The sequence below is a fragment of the Heteronotia binoei genome, chromosome 10 (assembly GCF_032191835.1).
Source record: "Heteronotia binoei isolate CCM8104 ecotype False Entrance Well chromosome 10, APGP_CSIRO_Hbin_v1, whole genome shotgun sequence".
Classification (NCBI taxonomy): Eukaryota; Metazoa; Chordata; class Lepidosauria; order Squamata; family Gekkonidae; genus Heteronotia; species Heteronotia binoei.
Genome location: NC_083232.1, coordinates 51,028,853 through 51,042,153, shown reverse-complemented (window position 1 = coordinate 51,042,153; position 13,301 = coordinate 51,028,853). Strand labels below are relative to the sequence as shown.

Genomic DNA, 13,301 nt, shown 5'->3' with positions numbered 1-13,301 from the left:
TGCCTGGGGTAGTTCCATACATAGAGTTGTTCCTAATTTCTTTTTGTGCTGCCTCTAGGGTGGCCAGACCGTCCCGGTCTCCCGGGACTTTCCCGGATCTGGCCCCCAATTCCCGGCTCCCGGGCTGGGTATACCGGGACCATTAAGAGGTCCCGGTTTAGCCAGCCAGAGAGCCGGGGGCCGCGCGCCCGGGCGGGGAAGGCGGCGAGTGAGGGAGAGAGCGACCCTGCGCCTGCGCAGATCGCCCTGCGCACGCGCAGGGACGCTCCCTCCCTCACTCACCGCCTTCCCCGCCCGCGCACGGGGCCCGGCGGTGGCGTCGGAGGCCCGGGAGGGCGTCGGAAAGGCCCGCGGGGGTCGCTGGAGGCTCTCCAGCGACCCCCGCGGGCCTTCCCGACCCTTCCCGGGGCTCCACACCCCCACCCCCGTCCTCCTCCGCCCTCCCCGGGCGTCGGAAAGGCCCGCGGGGGTCGCTGGAGGGCCTCCAGCGACCCCCGCGGGCCTTTCCGACCCTTCCCGGGGCTCCACACCCCCACCCCCCGTCCTCCTCCGCCCTCCCCGGGCGTCGGAAAGGCCCGCGGGGGTCGCTGGAGGCCCTCCAGCGACCCCCGCGGGCCTTTCCGACCCTTCCCGGGGCTGCACACCCCCACCCCCGTCCTCCTCCGCCCTCCCCGGGCGTCGGAAAGGCCCGCGGGGGTCGCTGGAGGCCCTCCAGCGACCCCCGCGGGCCTTTCCGACCCTTCCCGGGGCTGCACACCCCCACCCCCGTCCTCCTCCGCCCTCCCCGGGCGTCGGAAAGGCCCGCGGGGGTCGCTGGAGGCCCTCCAGCGACCCCCGCGGGCCTTTCCGACCCTTCCCGGGGCTGCACACCCCCACCCCCCGTCCTCCTCCGCCCTCCCCGGGCGTCGGAAAGGCCCGCGGGGGTCGCTGGAGGCCCTCCAGCGACCCCCGCGGGCCTTTCCGACCCTTCCCGGGGCTGCACACCCCCACCCCCGTCCTCCTCCGCCCTCCCCGGGCGTCGGAAAGGCCCGCGGGGGTCGCTGGAGGGCCTCCAGCGACCCCCGCGGGCCTTTCCGACCCTTCCCGGGGCTCCACACCCCCACCCCCCGTCCTCCTCCGCCCTCCCCGGGCGTCGGAAAGGCCCGCGGGGGTCGCTGGAGGGCCTCCAGCGACCCCCGCGGGCCTTTCCGACCCTTCCCGGGGCTCCACACCCCCACCCCCCGTCCTCCTCCGCCCTCCCCGGGCGTCGGAAAGGCCCGCGGGGGTCGCTGGAGGGCCTCCAGCGACCCCCGCGGGCCTTTCCGACCCTTCCCGGGGCTCCACACCCCCACCCCCCCGTCCTCCTCCGCCCTCCCCGAGCGTCGGAAAGGCCCGCGGGGGTCGCTGGAGGGCCTCCAGCGACCCCCGCGGGCCTTTCCGACCCTTCCCGGGGCTCCACACCCCCACCCCCCATCCTCCTCCGCCCTCCCCGGGCGTCGGAAAGGCCCGCGGGGGTCGCTGGAGGGCCTCCAGCGACCCCCGCGGGCCTTTCCGACCCTTCCCGGGGCTCCACACCCCCACTCCCCGTCCTCCTCCGCCCTCCCCGGGCGTCGGAAAGGCCCGCGGGGGTCGCTGAAGGGCCTCCAGCGACCCCCGCGGGCCTTTCCGACCCTTCCTGGGGCTCCACACCCCCACCCCCCGTCCTCCTCCGCCCTCCCCGGGCGTCGGAAAGGCCCGCGGGGGTCGCTGGAGGGCCTCCAGCGACCCCCGCGGGCCTTTCCGACCCTTCCTGGGGCTCCACACCCCCACCCCCCGTCCTCCTCCGCCCTCCCCGGGCGTCGGAAAGGCCCGCGGGGGTCGCTGGAGGGCCTCCAGCGACCCCCGCGGGCCTTTCCGACCCTTCCCGGGGCTCCACACCCCCACCCCCCGTCCTCCTCCGCCCTCCCCGGGCGTCGGAAAGGCCCGCGGGGGTCGCTGGAGGGCCTCCAGCGACCACCGCGGGCCTTTCCGACGCTTCCCCGGCCTCTACCACCCCCCCCCCGTGCTGGCGGAGGCCCGGGAGGGCATCGGAAAGGCCTCTCCGCCGCCGCCGGACTCGCCGCCGCCGGACTCGCCGCCGCCGTAGGTAAGGGGGCCGAAAGCGGGGGGGGGGGGTGGCCTTCCTTTCCCTCCCTCCCTCCCTCCTTCCTTCCTTCCTTCCCTCCTTCCTTCCTCCCTCCTTCCTTCCTTCCTTCCTTCCTTCCTTCCCTCCTTCCTTTCTTTCTTCCCTTCTTCCCTCCCTCCCTTTCTCCCTCCCTTTCTCCCTTTCTCCCTCCCTCCCTCCCTTATGTGACGCAGAGTGTTGGACTGGATGGGCCACTGGCCTGATCCAACAGGGCTTCTCTTATGTTCTTATGTGACACAGAGTGTTGGACTGGATGGGCCACTGGCCTGATCCAACAGGGCTTCTCTTATGTTCTTAAGTGTGACGCAGAGTGTTGGACTGGATGGGCCACTGGCCTGATCCAACAGGGCTTCTCTTATGTTCTTAAGTGTGACACAGAGTGTTGGACTGGATGGGCCACTGGCCTGATCCAACAGGGCTTCTCTTATGTTCTTATGTGACACAGAGTGTTGGACTGGATGGGCCACTGGCCTGATCCAACAGGGCTTCTCTTATGTTCTTAAGTGTGACGCAGAGTGTTGGACTGGATGGGCCACTGGCCTGATCCAACAGGGCTTCTCTTATGTTCTTAAGTGTGACACAGAGTGTTGGACTGGATGGGCCACTGGCCTGATCCAACAGGGCTTCTCTTATGTTCTTATGTGACACAGAGTGTTGGACTGGATGGGCCACTGGCCTGATCCAACAGGGCTTCTCTTATGTTCTTATGTGACACAGAGTGTTGGACTGGATGGGCCACTGGCCTGATCCAACAGGGCTTCTCTCATGTTCTTATGTGACGCAGTGTTGGACTGGATGGGCCACTGGCCTGATCCAACAGGGCTTCTCTTATGTTCTTAAGTGTGACACAGAGTGTTGGACTGGATGGGCCACTGGCCTGATCCAACAGGGCTTCTCTTATGTTCTTATGTGACGCAGAGTGTTGGACTGGATGGGCCACTGGCCTGATCCAACAGGGCTTCTCTTATGTGACAATACTGACTTTGGTGGACCCAAGCACTGATTCAGTGTAAGGGAGCTTTGTGTTTGTGTCTTCTAGTGCAATTTTGTTCTCAGATCCTGTATTTACTTCATCAGTATATGGGATAAGGCACTTTCTCAACTGTGCTGCATAAATCAGCCTATTTATTTTGTCCTGTTGGCTCTGTTGGCTCTATCTGCGCCACCTTCATCACTTTCGGGGTGTGGATCTCCCAGTGGAGTGGTCTCCCGACTCCCTCCGCCGGCTGTTTCTGATAGCCCTGCGCCCCCTCTTTCATTTGATATGTGTCCCGTGCGGGTGCCACCCTCCCGCCGGGAGATGCCGCAAAATGAGCCCCCTCGAGGCTTATGGCGGCAGGGCTTGGGGGAAGCGAGCTAGACTGCTGTTCTTTTGAGGGGTTATAGAGTGTTTCGAGCCCGTCCCTGTGGCATTGGTCCCATCATTGTGGGGACCAGGGGGCCGGCGCAGCGGCACGCTGAAGCAGCCTGTCGGTCACTTCCAGGTTCCTGTCCTGCATCTCGACCTGTGTTATTAGTGACAGGCTGCTTCGGCGTGCCGCTGCGCCGGCCCCCTGGTTCCCACAACGATGGGACCGATGCCACAGGGACGGGCTCGAAACACTCTATAACCCCTCAAAAGAACAGCAGTCTAGCTCGCTTCCCCCGAGCCCTGCCGCCATAAGCCTCAAGGGGGCTCATTTTGCGGCATCTCCCGGCGGGAGGGTGGCACCCGCACGGGACACATATCAAATGAAAGAGGGGGCGCAGGGCTATCAGAAACAGTCAGCGGAGGGAGTCGGGAGACCACCCCACTGGGGGATCCACACCCCGAAAGTGATGAAGGTGGCGCAGATAGAGCCAACAGAGCCAACAGGACAAAATAAATAGGCTGCATTATGCAGCACAGTTGAGAAAGTGCCTTATCCCATATACTGATGAAGTATATACAGGATTTGAGAACAAAATTGTTTCCGGCGGTGATATTTGGGGGATTTTTGGGGACGTCACAGGAAGTGCTGTGAAGTCACTTCCTGTTTCCGGCAGTGGCATTTGGGGGAAATGATGTCATTTGGGGGAAATGATGTCACAGGAAGTGATGTCACTTCCCGTTTCCGGCAGGTGACGTGGGGAAAATGATGTCACAGGAAGTGATGCCACTTCCTGTTTCCGGTGGTGGCATGACGTCACTGGAAGTGACGTCACCGGAAGTGACGTCACTTCCTGTTTCTGGCGGCGCGCGCACTTCGCGCGCGCGCACCCCTGCCTCTTCCCCCCCCCCCTTGTCCCTGGCTGGCCTTCAGACATTATGGTCACCCTAGCTGCCTCAAATGCTGCCATAAAAAGTAAGCTCATTCAGTCTTTTGCATGATAGTCCTTATTTGTTTACAGAGTTTAATTAAGGCTTCATAAAGGCACCACTAAACAAAATTGATCCCACCAATGAATCTCTCTGCAAAAAGTCTTGTGGCGAAAAAGCAGATTTTATCCATTGTTGGTGGCAATGCAGATATATTTATGCATTTTGGCAACAGGTAAATAGACAAATAAGCAAAATTACCCATACAACCTTAGCACTGGAACCTGATATTTTTTTACTTCATAATTGGCAAGACCAAAGGTTAAGTTCCAGTACATCAGAATTAATTCATATTTTAATAGCCACGGCATGGCTAGTCATAGCTTCACACTAGGTAAACACCCACCCATATTAGGAACCTGGTATCAAAGGCTATGGGAAACGTTCATATTATGCAAATTGCTTATAATTCATATGATATATCTTACAACCAATACGACAGACATGTAGTGCCTGTTTGGTACCCCTTACTTACTTTTCTTTCTGAAAATGACATCATTCCACAGAATCAATATTATAGAAAGTTAATTTATTTTTGATAGTCATGTTGCTTATGTATATTTTGCAACTAATTGTTAAACTTCGGTTAGTTTTATGTAACACACAATGAAGGTCAGACTTTGAAAGATTGTATTAGATTAGATATAACAATGTATTTATGTTTCCATTGATTTTTAATGTAATACTGTTATATTGAAAATTATTTTTTTTAAAAGGCATCACTTAGGGGATACCCATAGTAAGAGCAACAGTGTTAGAGTCTTGGGAGAAAATTTTTAAAAGAATAAATATAATTTGATTAGACACAAAATATCTACCAATACTAATAATTTAGCTAGCTAGGTTCATCGTAATTTACAGGTATTTGCTTCCTTATACACATTAACTATATCCATGAGAAATACCTGTAGTAAAAGTTCTCCTTCTAGTAGATGTATATTTTCTCCTGGTTTAGATGTTCGGCTGTTGTCCTGGATGCCATTTCTATCAAGTTTTGCAGATCCTGATGATTTTAATGTAACTACAGAAACAAATGAAATAAATCTTTACTTTATAAAAGAATTCTCATACGTTAATTCCTTCATTATTAATTACTAGATTTATTAGTAATATTCCTTAATATTTGAATAGTACTTAGAATGTCCAAAGTGCTTCCCATACATTATCACAGTAATGCTTACAAGACTATTATCCCTAAAATTTAGATGGAGAACTGAAAATGAGTGAAAGTAGCTGCTTAAAGGGCCACTTAACGAGGATGATAAATCACTGTATAAGTAACTATGCAAACAGCATTACAGAACAGCAGAACCAACTATTGAAAATACATTATTTCTGTGTAAATGTTTTCTGCAAGCTAACCAAAAGAGACCAAAAAATATTTGATGAAGGCAGTTTACATTTTTAACTTTGTTTCACTTTTCATATGGAAAATACTATTAATTTAAAGATCTCATACACTTGAAGCTACTACATAATCTATTTTGTATGCTTTATAAATAAAACTAATGTGTTCAAGTGATCAATTACAGAAAGAGCAAAGCCAACAAAGAGCCAAATTAAACACATCAACCAAATTAACAGTGCCTACTCACTGCAATATTTACTGGGGGAGTTGGGCGTGCATGCTGTGAAGAAATGCATTTTTTCCTGGGAGGTTTGAAATGAGCCAAACCACCACTTTGCATTTTAACAGGTCTCCCACCCCACCCCCCTTGGCAGATAACAGGCTAGCAAGGAGGAAATCAGTCAATGGATCTCCATGTGTACCTCAACTCACCTTCATGCAAACGCAAACAGATCTAGCAGGAGAAATAATGGGATGGCCAAACTCCCCCATTCAAGCAGGAAACAGAGACTGGGACAGACCGAACACTAGATAGTCTACAGGAAGGAGATTCCTGGAGATCTCCAGGAAGAGCTTATTTGACCTGGCATGTCCTGGTCAGTGGGAAGGGAAACAAATAACAATAAAAACTAGGGATGATATGAACCAGTCCACAGGCCTGTTCGTGGTCTGTTTGCCTGATCCATGCCATTCGCGTTGAGACAGATTGCCCAAAGACCGCAATTTTTTTTTAGAAGAAGATATTGGATCTACCCTGCCCTTCATTTGGAGTCTCAGAGTGGCTTACAATCTCCTTTCCCCCCTCCTCCCCACAACAGAGACCCCGTGAGGTAGGCGGGGCTGAGAGAGTTCTGACAGAAACTGCTCTTGAGAGGAACAGCTCTGAGAGACTAACCCAAGGTCATACCAGCAGGTGCAGGTGGGGGAATGGGGAATCAACCCCAGTTCTCCCAGATAAGAGTACACATGCTTAACTATTACATCAAACTGGCTCGCTGCTTGGTCTGTGGGCCCATAGTATTGCTATGGTGCGACACAGAAGTGGGCTCAGAAGGCATTTAAATGCCTCCTGAACTCACTTGTGTTGCCCCACTGTGGTGACATGATCCAGAAGTGGACTCAGAAGGCATTTAAATCCCTTCTGAGCCCACTTCCAGCATGTCCATCATGGATCTCATGAACAGGTTCATAAACCAGAGAAGTTAATGGAAGGAGGGCTCTTTTCCTTGGGTGCTGCATCCATGAGCACAAACACACCTCTCCCCTGGGAAGGCAGCCACTAACCACATGCTTGCCTCAAGTCCTGGAGCAAGCTTCAAGGCAATGGTAGCTCCATTATCTGGAACAGCCTAAGCCAAAGGAGGCTGTCTGATTTTAACATCTGATAGCTCATGTATAAAGGAACAGAGAATTTTTGTTTTACCCATTTCTTTTGGAACCCCTTGCTCAGTTTGGTGCTGTGCTAAAATTTTCTTTTAAATAAATACTTCATAACTTTTGATGCTGTGAGTGGTTCTCTGCACCACACAGACCTCCACCATCTCAGACAAACTATTTTAAAAGGAGTGCCAGGGAGAAGGCAGACAGTTAGCAAGAGGTCATTCCTCCAAGGGCACAAAATGCATTAAACCGTGACAATGGTGACCAGACACTGGGCAGTGGAGGGGGGAAGAAGGAGGAGGAAGAAACTGGATTTATACCCTGCCCTTCACTCAGACAAGAGCCCCATGGCACAGAGTGGTAAAGCTGCAGTACTGCAGCCCAAAGCTTTGCTCACGACCTGAATTTGATCCCAGCAGAAGCTGGGTTCAGGTAGCCAGCTCCAGGTTGACTCAGCCTTCCATCCTTCTGAGGTCGGTAAAATGAGGACCCAGCTTGCTGGGGGGAAAGTGTAGATGACTGGGGAAGGCAATGGCAAACCACCCCATAAAAAGACTGCAGTAAAAACTTTGTGAAAGCAATGTCATCCCAGAGTTGGAAACGACTGGTGCTTGCACAGAGGACTACCTTTAGCTTTTACTTCACTCAGAGTGGTTTACAATCTCCCTTTCCCTTCCCCTCCCTACAACAGGCACCCTGTGAAGTAGGTGAAGCTGAGAGAGCTCTGAAAGAACTACTCTTGAGAGAACGGCTGTGAGAGAACTGTGACTGACCCAAGGTCACACCAGCAGCTGCATGTGGGGAATCAAACTCAGCTCTTCCAGATTAGAATCTGCTCTCTTAACCACTACACAAACTGGCAAGGCCTCAGAACGTGCAAGGGAAGCTGGGAGTCCTGACCCTCCCAGTGGGCAATTCTATGCAAAGATCAGGTGGTGTTGGCAATTACCAGGGAGAGAGAAATAAAAGCCTCTCTGGGTGTAAGAAAAAGCCAGGAGGGCAGGGCAGAAAAGGGGCCTACAGGACAGAACAGGCACATTCTGCCACATATACCACATGATATATTTACTAACTATGCATTCAAGTTTCAAAGTCAGCTTCCCATGAACATGAGCTACTGGGGGCAGTTAAAGAAAGTAAAAAAAATTGTCCAGAACTAGTGGAACACATCTAGATTTGTCTTGTGTGTGAAGCTGAATTAGATTCTCATGGCACCTCTGCAGGAATTGGCTTAAGATGTATGAAGACGTATAAATCACAATAATTACTTTGACAAATCTCTCTCCAACAGGATAACTATATTTGATTCCTAATGGATATATTATTATATTTACAATTCACTTTGTTCACAAGCTAATAATTCACTTTATCATCACTGAATTGATGAGTCCAGGAATTTCCTGCATGTATTTAGTTTCTTTCCACAATAAAAGCTCAAGTGCATTAAAGCCAACCTTCCAGTTCAAGCACAAATATTTTGGATAGTTTATAGGCTTACTAAATTCTGCTTCACACTAATATAATAACACCACTGTTTGCAAGAAACAGCAGTAGTCTACTTGAAACAAAGACATTTTATATTTCACAGAGTTGCCACAATCTTTTAAAAAGCATTCTACTAACAAAAGAAAACCTCCACATCTTCAATATTCAATAACTAGCCATGCTATTATGCGTTATTTTATGGTCTGTATATTACATTATACAAGTTAAAAGGGGAATACTGTTGGGAAAATTTAGAGCAGAAAAATAGCAGGTGGGAAAAGGATTAAATTATCTATTGCTATACTCCCAAATTCTCCCCCCAAAATGTGGATTTTGCATATTTCATAAGCCCTTTTTGAGGTGCCCCCCCCCCCACAAGCACTTCTAAGTAACATAATTTGGCATCAGCAACTGCAGACTTTGCAGTTCACGTAATACTGACCATTTCCCAACATTTGCCATTTCCAGACTCAGGCTACAATTCCCACAGATGTGAAAACTTTAGCCCCCATCCCCGACAGAAATGCACCCTGAAATCCTCAGAACAGGACTGAGGAGGGCATTTCAGACTGCTGCGGGAGAAAGATGGAAAATAGTACTTCCTTGTGCCTGCAGAAATGCTTGTTAGCATCCAACGAAATTACTACTCAAAAATAAAGAGTAAACACAAGACATGACCTAATACAAATACTGTTGAAGTTTACACTAATTCCTAATAAAACTAGGAAATTTGCAATAAGAGTATGGCTACTGTTGAGAAAGTAGTTACAACTATTATTTTAAATTCCTCATTACAACACAAATTCATTTATTTGTCTGCCTTTACATAGGAGTTTATGATGGAGTTCACCATTCAGTGCACTCTCTTTGCAATTCTATCCAGACCTTCAAGCCAACGTATCAATAGTGTGCATTTTAAAAGCATTTCTAATAAAATTGAATTTCTTTTAAAATAACAAAAATGTGTAATTTTTAATTCTGTGCAAACAACTAATCAAAGGAAGTGACCTATAAAATACAAGATCAGTCTACTACAGTGTTGGCAGTACTGATAACTAGCGTAAAATACAATGAAAATATTTTACTGGAATAGATAGATGATTTGTATATTTTTATTATAAACCGAAGAATGAAATGGATTAAGCAGAGAAGGAACTGAAATACTATTGCTTTTCTAATATGAGATAGAAATAAGCCAGAAACAACTGAATGACTGACTTGTTTGGTTTTCTGAATGTAGAAATGAAGAAATGATTTACAGTGTATTTACTATAAAGGATATGAAATGCAATTTCTATTTCTAGTCAACAGATGAAAATATTAGCACATTGTTATATTTTCTGCTAGCTTTTTGTTTCAGATAATGAAACACAGAGAGTTTGACAATGAACAAAAATAATGGTTACCAGTTCTACTGTGTTATTCCATTATTTATAGAACTCTAGCATCCTCCAATAGAGAATCTCTTTATACCCAAGTTATTCCAACATCACACTACAAGATGCTTTATTTTGCAGGCTATAATTTTAAAACAATGGGAGCTGGATGTTCGTGCAAGTTCTTCTACAGATTTTAAAAGGGCTGTAGCCTAAGATGCCAGTTGTGAGCACAGAAAGAAACTGATATAATATTTGGCTCTTTCCAACTTGCTTTGATTAGAATCAAATGGAATACGTTGCATTAGTATGTTGTATAAAGTAGTTTAAAATCACCTCAAGTGTGACAGAGTTGTATACAGATCTCAAGAAGATATACAGATTCTACTTAATTATGTGATGCTTGGAAACAAATGAGCCCACAAAGCATGTAACTAGGTCTGAGCTGCACTTGGGGTAGGTGTGGGATGGAAGGGGGGGTAATGGTGTTTTCCACAACCATACAACATATTTAGCATTTTCAAGGCCACCAATTTTTTTTAACTTACTTAAATGCTCATCTACAAATTATGCCACAGAGTACTGGCTGAGAAAGGACCCAGGGAAATGAATTTAAGACCACCACTTAAATATTTAATGAACCACCAGCAATATGATTGACATTCTACTAGACGCATCAAGAAAGCTCACAACCTTAGCAACTGGCAGCCTGAAGGGCAGCCTGAAGGACAGTCATACCACACAAAAGATGTGCTGGGAAATTCTGGATTACACACCCTTCCTCCTTTAAAACCATTACTTACAAAACCCCCTGATTTTCAGGTCTTTGGAAAACAATGAATTTAGGAGATATTTAAGGAGATATACAAAATGAAAGGAAAACACTGGCTTATAATTTCACAGCAACTGCCAAGGTTCAACAAAAGGTTTTTTTGACCAGTTTAGAATCAGATAATCTTCCCACTCAATAAAATAAATTTCAGAGAGACAGTATCTTATTTTCATAGTATAATACTTCATGGTTTTAAGTAATACTTCTACCAAATTGTTACAAGTGCTGATTTAACTTTTTTATTAATATATTTGACCAAGAAAAAAAGCTCTACCGGTAAATGATGCAGCAGCTAGCTACACAATTTGCACATTCCCATTTCCTCTTTCCTCTCATTTCCCTCAAAACAAAGATACATAAATCTGGAATTTCTACTTTTACAAATCTTTGATTATATATGCGATATTGAATGTTATTCTGTACAGGAGTATTTTTTATCTATAGCTCCATTCATTCTGGAAAAAGAATTCTGGAAAATCGTACTTAATATTTATTGGACAGACACTTTGAATTGTTTTTATGGATACAGATGTCCTTTAGAAAAGCTATAATTATTATGTGACATCTTCCAAGTTAGCAGGTGTTCATTTTGTACAAGTCAATCAATTATTAATACACAATTTTGTGTGATAAAATTCTTTTTCTTTTGGCTGCTAAGTAGGTCACTGTTTTCAAACTGCATGTCCAAGTGTCTATATTATAGCAAATTTAAGAGCACACAATACAATATGAATATTGTCTAAAATGTACAGAAGCAGAAATTGTTAAATTCTGAAACAGACCATAAAGCTTTCCATAAAATTTTCCAGTGCCTCAAATTAGGGCCTTGTCCAAGCAGATGTATATTTTACTAAACATGCGTTTTCAAAAAGCCAACAAAAAACCAAAACTGAACTGAAATAACTGATCAGAAAAAAAGCAAACCACACATTTTTAATAGAATAGTCATTCTTAATAGAATAGCATGCCCAAAGAGCTAGGTATGATACACCATTACCCTCAAATGTTTGTGATTTTATACTTACCATATCCCACCTAAGAACAAGTTTAATTGAGATTCCAAAACTACTCAACACGACTGACATTGTTTTCATTCACCAGGCTTTGCCTTTATGCAACAATGCATTTTGGAAAGGGACATTTGTCTGCAGAAAAACCGTATACATTACTACGGTACTAACTTGAAGAAAACCAAATGACACTATTCATTTAATGTACTGACTAAGAAAATGGAACCAGCATATCTAAACCAGCTGACTGAACTCCTCAATTAAGGCTGTAGTGAGACCCTTTCCTTTAAACACTTGACATGCATAACAGTTTTGCAAGTGCGGGGATGGTGACCTCTTATTTAAGATAATGAAAGAAGATCCCATTGTACAGAAGCAAGCTCACAAAAAAAAAATCACCTTGCTGGATCGGAGCCAAAAATACTTATAATAGTTATTACTTCTTCACTATTTAAAAACGTTCAGAAAGTATGTATATTCTTAATAAGCATAAACTCATATTTGTGATTTAGTCAAAAACTAGAAGTTAAGTCATTGCTTAAAAAAAAAGGAAATAAGCCATTTTTCTAAATTAACACCAGGATGTGTCAGTCTTCACTGTCTGAAGAAACTTCTTTAAACCTTGTTATATTAGGAACCCACGCAACACATGTTTATCAACTACATTTTAAACTGGATTAGCAAATTATTTCCATTATATTTGCTTAGATACAACCAGGAGTTAAAAAAAAACACAAAGAAAGAACTATTAGGCCGTTTTCGCACTAGCGTTTGCTCTGGCGTAGCACCCCATTTACCTCCGGATCTTCTCCTGGATTTCGCACATGTTGCTCCGGCGCTGCGGTTTGCTCCGGCGCTTCAGGGGTTTCACGCCGGAGTATGTTTTTCAGCATGCTGCCGGAGTTTTTGAAAACCTCCGGATCCACTCCGGATCCACTCCGCGGAGTTTGCTGTGCGAAATCCATCCACGCCGGCTCGACTGCTGTGTGGGCGGCACCCTCTCCCTTTCCGTCCTCCCACCCCATCCACCCCCTTGGCCAATCATCAGCCTTTCGCGGCGCTTCCCCAAAGTGCCGGCACGGCCATTTTTTTTTTAAACTTCACAGTTTTGCGTAATAGCGATATTTCGAAATTAACAAATAGAAAAAAAAAAGACCCTCCTGGAATAGCCTCAATTGCCACTTCAATTGGTTTCGTTAGAATTTTTTTTTATTATTATTGACTTTAGTTGCGTTATTTCGCTGTTGCGTTATCTCGATAATGCGAAAACGACCATTGTTGGGGGGGGGGGAATCTAGTGCCGGTGCGGGCCAAAGCGTTCATGTGTGTGTGTTTTAAAAAGGGAATGCCTCCCTCAGCTGTGCCACCAGGATTTCTGGACCTGCACAA

At 47.2% G+C, this 13,301-nt stretch overlaps 1 protein-coding gene across 1 annotated transcript in view; it reads right to left on the bottom strand.

Moving 5' to 3' along the window:
- AHR (aryl hydrocarbon receptor) overlaps window positions 1-13,301 on the bottom strand; it is a 79,355-nt gene that overhangs the window by 35,821 nt on the left and 30,233 nt on the right. The window contains exon 3 of the mRNA XM_060248607.1: window positions 5,387-5,502. Within this exon, the coding sequence (XP_060104590.1) occupies window positions 5,387-5,502 (116 nt within the window). The remainder of the gene's footprint in view (window positions 1-5,386; window positions 5,503-13,301) is intronic.